The sequence below is a fragment of the Argopecten irradians genome, chromosome 12, assembly GCF_041381155.1.
Source record: "Argopecten irradians isolate NY chromosome 12, Ai_NY, whole genome shotgun sequence".
Taxonomy (NCBI): domain Eukaryota; kingdom Metazoa; phylum Mollusca; class Bivalvia; order Pectinida; family Pectinidae; genus Argopecten; species Argopecten irradians.
Genome location: NC_091145.1, coordinates 26,347,786 through 26,361,132, shown reverse-complemented (window position 1 = coordinate 26,361,132; position 13,347 = coordinate 26,347,786). Strand labels below are relative to the sequence as shown.

At 34.1% G+C, this 13,347-nt stretch overlaps 1 protein-coding gene across 1 annotated transcript in view; it reads left to right on the top strand.

The window, feature by feature from the left end:
* Window positions 1-13,347, top strand: part of LOC138336680 (uncharacterized) — a 44,368-nt gene that overhangs the window by 26,776 nt on the left and 4,245 nt on the right. The window contains 9 exon segments of the mRNA XM_069286216.1: window positions 2,567-3,406; window positions 4,749-4,827; window positions 7,988-8,129; window positions 9,670-9,782; window positions 10,167-10,269; window positions 11,679-11,789; window positions 12,216-12,361; window positions 12,873-12,977; window positions 12,979-13,014. Coding sequence (XP_069142317.1) covers window positions 2,567-3,406; window positions 4,749-4,827; window positions 7,988-8,129; window positions 9,670-9,782; window positions 10,167-10,269; window positions 11,679-11,789; window positions 12,216-12,361; window positions 12,873-12,977; window positions 12,979-13,014 — 1,675 coding nt within the window.

Sequence of the window (13,347 nt, the reverse complement as noted above, 5' to 3'; positions counted from 1 at the left end):
GATGACCACCTCAGGCCCATTGGGCTCTTGTTTTTTTGGGATATTTTGTCAGTGATTTCCTTAAAGTCAATAAATGATGTATATTTATGAAGATATGTACATCTAAGTATCAGTTCTCAGTGTATACATCTGACATCCCTACTCAGCAGGTAACAAAAATTCTCACATGAAGCATGCGATGCACTTAATTACACTATGATAATAACAACAGTACAGATCGTAACACATTCTCCCATCAGGCCATCTGACATTTATTTGGAGTCCTGAGCCTGACGAGGACAACGACGATTATAACTCTCTGACAATGAACGACGGAAACTGATGGGAGGACAGACAAATTGTCCAAATAGTGTCTTTACTAGGAGCTGATTTATTCGAATTCGCTTTAAAAGCTTCCTATTCATGGTCATTGATACTCTTGATTCAGGCTGACAAAATTATACAAAATGGCTGTTTATTGTTAAATGAGGGATCAGTTAAAATGGGGATGTTTTTTTATCCTTTGTATAGTAAGGCTCCCATGCATTGGTGTTCTGTATACAAACTCCCAAACTTACAATGGTAGGAAAGAATTTTGACCAACATATATCCAGCTATGGTAAATATCCCACAGTTTTGATGATTTTACCCACCAAATTGTTTTATAAACTAATAAACAGTAACAATTATTTGAATGACAATTACTGTTTAAATGGGGAAAAAAATGTATAATTATAAGTCTGTCTTTGAGAATGAATTAAAAACAGAAAATTATAAACTAATAATAGTAATCCTTTGAATCCAAACTTTTTTCTAGTGGTTAAAGCAAGACCGAAAATATGAAAAAGATTTGAATTGGATAAGCTGACATTCAAATAAAACTGAACTTAAATGTCAGCAGTTTTCCCATGATCACTTCACCGGTTAAGTGGCCAAAGCTTTAGGTCTATCATCACTTGATCAGCTTAGTTCCTTTGTAGGTAAACAAAAAGGGGGTGTTAAGGGCTTTAATCAGCCTGACCCTGTTCTGATCTCTTATGTGGAATAAACGTTAAAGGTTGTGTGTCTTTAGAGAAATGATGTACCTATTCACAAAGAGAAATGATGAACCTATTCACAAAGAGAGATGATGTACCTATTCACAGAGAGAGATGATGTACCTATTCACAAAGAGAAATGATGAACCTATTCACAAAGAGAAATGATGTACCTATTCACAAAGAGAGATGATGTACCTATTCACAGAGAGAGATGATGTACCTATTCACAAAGAGAGATGATGTACCTATTCACAAAGAGAGATGATGTACCTCTTCACAAACATACTCCCCATTTCTCTCTTGAAGGTGGCAGAGTGGTTAAATGTCCCAACATATTACTACAAGCCCTCCATCTCTGGGTCGAAAGTTTGAATCGCATGTGGGGCAATTGTCAGGTACTGACTGCTTGTCGGTAGTTTTTTCTCCAAGTTATCTGGCTTTCCTCCACCATTAAAACCTTGCACATATCCCTATATGATCCTGGCTATCAATAAGATGCCAAACCAAACTATTGAAGAAGACCTTCAGCATTGATACTGGAGAACCCTTCATTAATATTAGCTATACTCTGATGCTACACCAAATTAATTTATGAAAATAGTAAGGGAGAGAATTTGTATTAATTTTGCTTGTATTATCATTGATCATTATAATTTGATATTTTACATTGACATTATAATGAAGCGTTACCTTTGGGATTTAACATGAAACCTCATTCACATCCGAATGGTGGTCAGTTTTGGTTTGTTGATATATGCATGCTAAAGTCTGCCAAAGTTGCTTATGCTTTAGGCTGTTTTGTTTTTTTCAAAGTTTTCCTAAGTTCATTAAACCTGCCTAATAAAAAAGTTAGATATATAGAGAGTTTAACAGGACTAGGTTGGATCATATTCCTCTTTTTTCTACTTGGAATTGCTGAAACTGACACAATTATGAAGTCTTCTCAGACGATTATAGAGTTAGCTGCAGATTTTCTCCATTTAACCAATAAAAAGCAACTTTATCAGATACGGGTAATTGAAAACGTGATGCAAACAATCAATAGATGTTTGGTATAATCTACACATCTTTTGAAATCCAAAAATAATTTAGTCCATGTCTGGTAATAAGCCCACAGCTTTCAATTTCAGCATACACATTATTGGCACAAGATATGGGGTAGTCTAAAATTGCTGATCAAATGTCAATTATAAGTGTAGCAGGTTTTAAATATGAATATAAGCGTATAATGATATGATCGGCTCCCCCTCTTTACTTTAGAGAGAATTTCTCTGTAGCTCAGATATTAGAGCGGCGGACCAGTAAGTCTGGAGTCGTGGGTTTGAGCCTGGGTGGCAGCACGATACTTTCCCGATGGTACATAAGAATTGATAAATCTCCAGTTGTCACTTAACTTTACATGTCTTTGCATTCTGTATTGTTTTTGCACCCACATTGAATATGTACATATGTGTAGGCAAGCATGAGGTGTGACTAGATTCTGTCTAGCGATCAGTCAATTAGACATTTCTGTGTTGCTAATTAATTTTCTCTAATTTCTGTTGCAGATGTAACCCATTACCTATGGGAAAGAGAAATCGGCTCGTGTCGAACGGCACCAATGGAAACAAGGATCAGTCCAAACCGCCGAGTCCGTCACGGACTAGACACAAAAAATCCACCAATGGTGTTCCTCAGTACTTAGTGATAGGGGGCGTACTTGTCGCAGTAGTTGCAGTGGTCGCGTGTCTCGTCATCTTATATGTCCCTACATCATATTTAACGTCACTGATTCCTGAGGATTTAAGAAGATCTAAAAGCCCACCTCTCACATCAGAGTCTAAACCCTCCCCACAGTCAAAATCATCATCAGAAGCGTTGTCATCGAAATCATCACCAAAACAATCGTCAGAGTCATCTTCCCAATCAAAATCATCGTCACAATCAAGACAGTCATCAGAATCACCAGAATCATCATCACGATCGCCACCAAAATCATCATCATCACCATCGTCTGTAAAGAAAAGTGCTCAAAATTCCCAAGATAAATCCAAGCCAATCTCTACGGGTGGTTGGCAGCTAGCTAGTGACAAAACCAATGAGGATTTTGATTCGGCAGTGTGTAATATCGACCGCCTTTCCGTCAGCGATCTGACAAATGAACAGTTTGAGAGAGAATATAGATACAAGAAACCTGTGATAGTGACGTTTCCAAACGGAGCCAAGGATTGGACAGATCCTGATCGCTGGTCCGTGAAGAATTTAAAACGAGAGTATGGCAAGTGGTCAGTGCTATACGGAAATTCACTGGAAATCGTACGAAGGGGTGGAAATGGTCACTTGCAAACTTCATTTTCAGAATATGTTGATAAGTTGATGAATGACAGAGATGCGATGGGAGATCCCTTGTAAGTTTTCCCACATTTACATTATTTATATTATTAGACATACAGATCATAAAGCTTTAAAGGAATTCGACTCTAAATAAAATATTCAAACCATGGATATTCCATACTAAAATTATGTATTGTACATCCTATGTTACATGTATAATAATCGTCAGATCTGAACATTAAGTTAGATACATCATTAATTTAGGTCTGAAGTTAAAGCATACAGTCGAACCTGTCTATAAACACCATCCATGGGACCAAGTGGTCTTTATACACAGGTCAATTGTGTTGGAATTGACCTTTTGAGACACTGAGCAATTTGTCTTATCAAACTGGCAGTCATTATACAGAAATGGTCGCTAAGTCAGGTTTGACTATAGCCAAATAAACTTTTAGGACAAATTGCGATAAACATGTTTTATGCTATGAAAATACTCTCGTTAGATCTACATTTAATATAGAGGCAAATGCATCTAAGGCTAAGAGACAATTCTAGTTTGATGAATATTTTTTCTTCTCATATTTTCACCCAAATATTCTTCCTCAATCTAACAGTAACTACTGTATTATCATACGGTATTAATGCCATGACGTTTTCACTATTACATAACAACATGAGATCTGCAAATCTTGTTAGATCTACAGACCGACTAACTATCTGATTTACAAATAATACACAGAACACTGACAGAGCATCGGTCGTTGACATTGGCGACATTTATTACCAAGGGTTTACATCCTCTATACATATCATCCTCTAAACTGTAGAAAATTATCGTGTCGCATGGATCAAATATGTAAGGCTTTGTATGGAGATAAATCTAGTGTTGTTTTAGCTGTAATTTTATGTTTTACGAAATGATGGATCTCTGCTACTTCTATCTGTCATCTGAAAGTAGCGAGGTAAAGAATGTGTCGAAACGTTCCCAGGGTCAGGAAGGCTTATATTATTACTCAAAAATATCTGCATGACATATTACATAATCGAGCTAGCTGTTTTTCAGAAGAAAAAAACCTTTTGGACTTTGTTTGAAATTCATATTTTTACATAAATCTTTAAAAAAAAAATACTGCAAAATCTGCCTTAGCGATGCAAAATCTGCCTTAGCGACCACCTTTGTATAAAGACCACCTACTTAACAAGACCACTTTCTCAGGGTCACAAATGTTCAATTTCAACAGAATTTAATCTGTGTTTAGAGACCACCTGGCTACATACAGTCATAAAGACCTTTTTCCTAGGTCCCTTGTGAGGTTTTTATACACAGTTTTGACTGTACCTCTTTTTGTGATAAAAATCCTAGTTTTTAAATACCGATAAATATATTTAATGTAGTTTTTTTTTGTCACCTTTCAGCTACATCTTTGACCGAAGTTTCTACAACGATTCAACATTGCCAAAAACTTTAAAACCACCAAAATATTTTCAAATAAAGGTAAGTACATTAAATGTATGTACAATATAGCTTGTCAAAATCATTCCTTGTCTGATCCATGGCCCAGTTTCCTGAACATTCCTTAACTTTAAGGACTCCCTTAACTAAGAAATCCCCATAGAAAAGCATAACAAGGAAAAGATCTTCAGTTAAGGAACCTTCCTTAAATTCTGTAATGCTTTCCTATGGGGAATTTTAAGTTAAGGAAATCCTTAAAGTTAAGGAATGTTGGTGAAACTGGACTCTGATCCCTATCTACTCCAGTCCTGCACTTACAAGTTACACTCAAATGTTATGTCAAGTCAGTTTCTTATCTTTGTTTGTGTTTATTTGTTAATAATTAATTTTCTCTTTGTTTCTGGCTTTCTGATTGGCCTATTCATTTTTTTCATTCCATGATGAAAAAAAAATATCTGAGAATGACGCGGAAACCCGATGTTATCGTGACGTCACAATAGAAACATTGACGTTGAGTATTGATTTTGAAAAAATAATCCCTTGGAAAAAATCAATGGAATCGTACGTGTAAACTTTTGTGAGAATCCGCTACACGGATTCACACAGTTTGCAAATAAAATTTCTTTCATACCCTGATGAATTTAAAAAATAGTGACTTCAATGCTTAACTCACAACCCCAAAAATGAATTACAATCAGATATTACAATTTTAATTTATTCAATCTGTTGTACATAGGATTATCAAAAAACTAGAACAAAATTTTTGATTTTTGTCTACTTTTATGATTAACTACCATACACATTTTAATTCCTGAAGACTTGTTTCTAAATGCAACAAAATTATGGGTTGTTTTTTTTTTCCATTTTTGTAGAGTTTGATTTAAGCAATTTATAATTTTAGAAATTTGAAAATAACTATGTGATGATGTATAGTTTTCTTCAAAGAAACTTTATATACAAAATAATTCTGCTTTGAAATATTTCCTTTTTGAACCCAAGATGTACCAAGTTCATTGATGAGGAAAATTTAATTCTTGATATCAGATACATCTTGTGTTTATTTGATAAAGTTTGGCAAACATGACTGTGTTGGTTTGATTTTCAAATAGCAACAAAAAACCAAAAGTTAGGGGGGAAAAACTCCAGCAATGTTTTGTTGATATGAATCTTATTTGTTGTTTGGACTCGTATCACAGGAATATTCTGAGATAGGATGCTCTTGATTTAGTAGCTGAACTTTGATATTGATTAAAGAAAAGGGATACAGCATCTTTGTAAATAGTTTGGTAAAAGATATTATATTTGATTTAGATGTCAAGCATTTACAGCCTGTTAAAATTAAACACAGTCTGTGACGTTAATTTTTTCCGCTGCTAGTCATTTGGATTAGTAAAAGCCCCAACCATTTAATCACTATATACAGCCGTTTTGCTTCAGCACTTCAGTATGGTCATGATCAGTTTAATTACAACTTTTGACCCAAATTACAGTCTGGATGTGTTGGTGAACGCATATTCTCACGAAACCACTGAAATTATGAGATACAGGATGTATTAAAAATGTGTTGAAAAATGCAATTAATCACTGCTTTGTAAATATAGTATATTTCCCATTTTAATTGGGTGGGCGTCATAGTCCAATAGGACTAGTTCATTGCAATTGGCACTAGTCCAACTATAAAATTACTAGTCATGGGCATCGGACTAGTGCTTAAAGTCGCAGACTGTGAACATCACAACCATTTCTCTGTTAATATAGAGCAACACATGTAGCATACTCGGGTACATTTGAGGGTCAAAGTATTTTCCGCCTTAGAATATTACATATATTTTCATCTTACTTGTGGGATCATTATCTTATAAGTGAAATTCACATCATTTTACCTGAATAAATATGACGTTACGCTCACAAACACATGACATCACAATCAATACCTACCTTCAAGGCCAAATAACTCTATATGTAAAGGAATACAGTAATGACTGGAAGAGTTTTCTGGATTATAGAAATGTCCAGACTCTGCAATACAATATAAATGAATTCTTTTACTTTGCATTTCCTGCAGTGTATTCTTGAGGTTTTCATTCATATTTTATCATATACAATGTATCATCATTTTTAATGGAAAGGAATTTACTTTAAACGATTAATTTGAATTTGTACAATTGTTTTCTCTGATTACATAGTCTTTGTCATCTTTGTATTAATATGTGATATGAGGATTTATTAGTACTTATCTCCCCAAAATACTGAAATAATAAGTGATTTACTGTAATACATTATGTTAATGTAATACTCGATCTACATGTACTTTCCCATATGATAATTTGCATCCCTGAACTTGTTATAACATAAGTTGTATGGTTTTAAAAATTGTTATAATTGCATGTATCTTGTGTAACTCCTCATATAATGTAATAATTCAATAAATGTGATATTATAATACACCTAATTATCTCCCATGATCATTGGTGTATTATTTACTTGAAATTACCTCCCTTTATTACTTATATCATTTGTTATAACATGTGATTGTCTCCCCTGAACATGTGGTGTTAAAATATTTACAGTATGCAGCTACCATAGACTCAATAATCATGCTTTCTAGTATTATCATTATCAATGAATGTATAATGATAGTAGAACACCTGTGGCAATTCTGTTGTAAAGACAATCGATCAAGGGGAGGTAACTTGATATAAAAAATTCAGAAATCAGTTCGCGAAACATAAAGAAATGATGCTAAAGACATTAAAGTTGTATGGTCTATAACATTTTACAAATTTTGGCAATTACATATTTTGTTAAAAATGAATGTTTTTATGACATGATCACCATTAATAATTATAAGAAACGGCGAACTATTTTCTTTTGATGTCAATGCATAATGCGGAGGGAAACATGGGGTCATATGACCCCACTTTTGGTGGGAACATGTGAATTACTCGGTTATAATCAGCTTTTCAATCAAATTCATTGACGATGACGGTAGAAAAAAAATATGGGTATTTTTAAAAAAATATGCAACTGTCGCGAGAATAATTAATATTCATTTGCGTGAAAAACTGTAAATATAAGGAATTGATTTTTGTTTTGTTGAAGTTATGAGGGTATAATTGTAATGGAGCCCGTGTAAATTCATTCCTTAAGTTATGTTATAATTTCTCTCTAATCAATGATTATTTGGGTCTTTGGTTCTCAGGATGGTGTAGATGACAGTATATTTTTCATGGGAGCTTCCAGTAGTGGAGTAAGTTTCCACAAGCATGCCGACGCCTGGAATGGAGTGATCTTTGGTCGGAAACGCTGGTTCCTCTACGATATCCATCAAACACCTCCTGGAGGTAAATCAATACTTACAGTCATAATTTCTTTTCTCTATTAAAGAATTCCAAAATAATTGAAAATATATGGGGAATTGTGTTTATAAAAACACACATCAGCTCAGCAAATAATTAAAATACAGAAATTAGGGAATACAACAAAAACATCATATCACGCACATAATAGAAATTTACATTTAATCAATTTTAATAAAAGGTACACTGTTTCGGTTAAGGTTATATATATGTATATATATATATATATATATATATACCTTAAATGATAACTTGAACAGGATTTGGTTATGGTAAACTGTTCCTTCGGTTTATATAGACAGATCGAACATCGATATTTTTTTATCGGCTACATAAATCTAGTAGGATTTGGTATCTCAGGGCAATAGAAAAAATTATAATGTGTTTGTATTTCAATTCTCACCAGCCCCTTGGGAAAATGTTACTGAAGATCGAGTTTAATAGGAATGACTAAGTGCTAGCTGTTTTCATTAATCTTAAAACAATCTAGATTTGTGTTACATTTATTGAACTGAAATCATCATTCCTTTCATCTTTTCCGCCATTTTTCCGTCAGTGATGAACTTGTTGATAAGTGAAATGAAATATTCATAGCTTTTTCTGTGACATCTTAAGTGACATTTTAGCTGAGAGGCATATTTTCCTGAATAATTCAACCATACACACAATATCTGAAGATACACACACTTCCGTTTAGCTAAAAGTGTAATTTTTTTCCCGTTTAACAAAATATTGATTCAAAAAGCTGTGTATCAAATTTTAATCATGGGTGTGGAAATTATGTGTTTTATGTTTATGGCAAAAAGCAGTACAATAACAGGATAACTAAGATAACAGATTATGATAGTGTTTATACATCACTCAACTAATTCACATAAAAATGACAATGTTTTAAAGGAACATACATAATATAAACTACATATACTACTTTTATAGGTATATATTTCACACAACTAATTTAAAGTTTTAGGCACATTTTGATCTATATCAATTGTACAAAGGTTTGCTTGGGTTTTTGTCTTTTCATTAAAAGTCTATGAAAGACCTACATGTATGTAGGTATAATAAAAACAAAACATATTCTTGTTAATACAAGTATTTCAAGCAAGTTTTTTGTATAGTTAAGATATAGCTACATTATTATCATTATGTGAATAGTTTACCATTTCTACATTGTACTTTTGATTAATTTATTTACAAAGTGATTTAATGTATTAATCAAAATTCTGTTGTTTCCCCTTGTTGTTGTTTTTTTTTTTCGTTGGTTGTCTCCCCTTGTTCTTAATCATACTTTGGTTGGTGTCCCCTTGCTATTAATCAAACTTTGGTTGGTCTCCCCTTGCTATTAATCAAACTCTGGTTGTCTCCCCTTCCTGTTAATCATACTTTGATTGTCTCCCTTTATTACTAATCAAACATTAGTTATCTCCCCTTTTAATTAATCGAACTTTGGATGTCTTCCCATGTCATTAGAATCAAACTTTGGTTATCTCCCCTTGTTATTGTGCTAATGTGTCGTATACAGGTGTGTACCCAGGGTTCACTCAGGGGGAGTGGTACAAAAAACTTTACCCTCACCTGGACGAGGCTCACAAACCCATGGAGTGTATACAGGAGGCTGGAGAAATATTATACCTGGTAAGTTAAACAGGTAAACTCAGGTAAATATACAGGTAAGGTAAACATACTGGTTAGTCAGGTAAATACAAACACAGAGGAAATATCATACTGTACCTAGTAAGTAATACATGTACAGGTAGATTCAGGTAAATATACAGCTAAGGGAAACATTGTAAGTCAGGTAAATACAAAGGTAGAGGAAATATCATATTGTACCGTGTAAAAAAATATAGAAATAAACACAGATAAAAAGTATCTGTAAATATACAGGTAGGGAAAATATTGTCATTGGTCTAGCTGTTCCAGTTTCTTTTTTTTTCTTTTTTTAAGCTTGAATACATTGAAGTATAAAATATTCACCAAACCAAAATAAATCATAGTATTATTGACCTGTTGTTACAGCCAGAGGGGACCTACCATGGTACCATCAATCTGGGCGACACAGTAGCCGTGGGTATACAGAAAAAACGGGCCAAGACCAAGGAAGAGAGGCTGTTCTACGAAGGTAAGACTAGGGGAGGTAACTAGGGCTCGCTGCAGGTGATGACAGATTTCTTCATTTCTAAACTTATAAACTTATAGTGATAAGATAACAAAATCAAAGTCATGATAATCATAAAGATATGAAATCAGTAGGTGTGTGAGCAAACCTTTATAAGTTTATTGAATAGTAAGACCTCTCTTAATCATTTGAGACAAAGTTAATAAAAAAGACACGGTCATATCAATCAAAATCTCCTATCATATATATACGACAGAAACCTGACATGAAAGTCCAACATATCAGATAGCATGCTTTCATATCCAGACAAAAACACGAACAGACTCTTGAAATATCATTATGTCATTAATTGAGGAAAAATATAAAGAAAAACTTTTAACATATGGTAGATAAATTAACAAAGGTTGAATCTGTTGAAATTGGTTGACCCTGAGAAAGTGGTGTTATTACGTATGTGGTCTTTATATAAAGGTGGTCACTAAGGCAAATTTTACATTATAAATGTATTTTACAAAACCTCTATCAAACATGTAAAAATAAACCACACGCATCAGACTAAAAAACTGTGATGTCTGAAAAAATCTGACAAGAGCACTGAAATGTGGTACAAAAACTATAGTACAAATAATCTTTCCCTGTCTCCTTTATTCCAACCGACAAGATAATACATAAAACATCAGATACAAGGCTACATTTTCACAGTTGCTAAACCTATTGCAGTTCAGTCAAACGTGTACCCTAATGAAATTAGATTAATTGAATAGGCTTGTGTCATGAGTAAAGTAACAGTTAGACACAACTCACAGGCAGTGGGGCAGTAGGGCAGTTGCTAGGTAGTGACCACTGGTCGGTGGTTTTTCTCCAGGTACCCTGGCTTTCCTCCACCAACAAACCTGACATGTCCTTACATGAGCCTTGGTAATAATAGGATTTTATTAAACTAATAAAATAAAACCATCACAGGCATCAGTGAGATCAACACTTTTAAAAGTTTTGATTGTCTCAACTTACCCTGACACATAGTTGGAGTAGTATATGATGTGGGGGCAAATTAAAGGTGACCGAGTGGTTCAGATGTCCTGACATATTACCATAAGGCCTCCACCTCAGAGTTGTATTACCACAAGTCCTCCACCTCAAGAGTCGTGAGTCAAATCCGATCTTTGGCAGTTGCAGGTACTGGTTGCTGGTTTTTCTCTGGGTAATCCGACTTTCCTTTACTAGCAAACCTGGCATGTCATTAAATGAGACATGGCTGTAAATAGGATGTTAATCAATTAAAACTAAACCAAAACCAAAGTATATGATGTTCCTATCCTATTTCTTATATTTTTCAAATCTTTAATCAGTAATAGCTTGGAGATTTTTTTTCTGAAGCATCCTACATGAGAATGTTTTATTTTTTTATACAGAACAGGCAGTCTCCAATGAATTAGGTGGAATGTCTAGATCAGATGAGAAGAAAAAGAAACTAGAATCCAGAAAAATTCAAATATACAACAAACTGAAAGACCTGTTACCAGGTAAGACTTCTTATTCAGCGTATTTCTATTCAGCTGATGCATTCAGTGACAAGCTTAAAAAAATGTTATCTTGTTTGGTGGAAATTTCATTTTAGACCAATGCATTTACTTTGATCTAATGAATAGTATGGATGGAGGAGGGGGGGGGGCTAAGATGTTAGCGATTTACTTGTGTTTTATTTACCTGTGTTTTACACATTATAATTGATAAGATCATGTGATATTATGTGTTCTCAGGGTAGAAGTAATTGACAATATCAGTTGTAACAATACAAAGAATGTACAGAGAAAACTTTGGTGCATCAAAACAAAGTGACATTTAACCAAAGTGACAATAGGTGGTTTTCACTGTACCCAGCTAAGATTCCTGGTCACTTGATAAGAACTATGTATGACGGGATGAATTAGGAATTGTGTATTTTACAGATAATGCGGAGGTGAAAATGAAACAAGGACAGATGTATTTTGATCTACAACGACTGAGAGATGGACTGGAAAACACACAGAAAGCAATCGACCTTGACCCGAATTTTGTCATTGCTCATCTGAACAAGGGCAAAATACTCACACAGGTATGACAAATGTATACAGCTGTTATACTTACCTGATATAAACCAGTCATTTAACTCAGGCAACATTATACAGTAATTGCTGTTTAACTGACTTCTATGTTGATAGTTGCCGTGTCATTGCCTTCTATTTCTGAGTTGTTGTTTAACTTTTGATTTCTACTTGACCTCTGTGCCACTTGTTGACCTGTAAATGTTGTTTGACCTGTATCTGGTTTGTTGACCTATGATTGCTCTTTGACCTCTTTGTTGTCTGTTGACCTTAGTTTGTGTTGATTGATCAGTAATTTGTGTTGATTGATCAGTGATATAACCTTTGATATCTATATTATTGATTAACATTTGATTGTTCATTGACCTCTGTGTTAATTGTTCATTGACCTCTGTGTCATTGCTTGAACTTTGCTCGTTGACCTCCCTGTTGATGATTGATGTTTTGTTGTTTTGTGACTTTTTGTTACTGTTTACCTTTTGGAATTAACATTTTAACTTTACTGATTTGTATATTTCGTAGTTGAAGAAGAATAAAGAGGCAGAAGCGGCTTACAACAAGGCTCTCACCTTGAACCCTGACCTCTGGGATATCCATGCTGCCATGGGTGACTTCTACATGAATAGCGGCCCGCCCAGCTGAGGCAGTTCCACACTTCAAGAGGGTATTTATAGTATTCAAGTCACTTTATTATAAAATCATGATAAAGATTTTTTGCTTACAAAGTCCAAAAGAATAATTCTATCCCTTTCATGTCTGTTTACAGGATAAATATTCAAATTAAATGATATTTCAGTATGTCTGATTTCCAATTAAATTCTATTATATTTTGTACTTATTGACAGGGTACAGAACTTCAGCCCAGTATGATGTCATTCTATTGTATGTTGTACTGATTGACAGGGTACAGAACTCATTCATTCTATTGTATGTTGACATATGTGTACTTATGGACAGGTACAGACTCCAGCCCAGTATGATGCCATTCTATTGTATG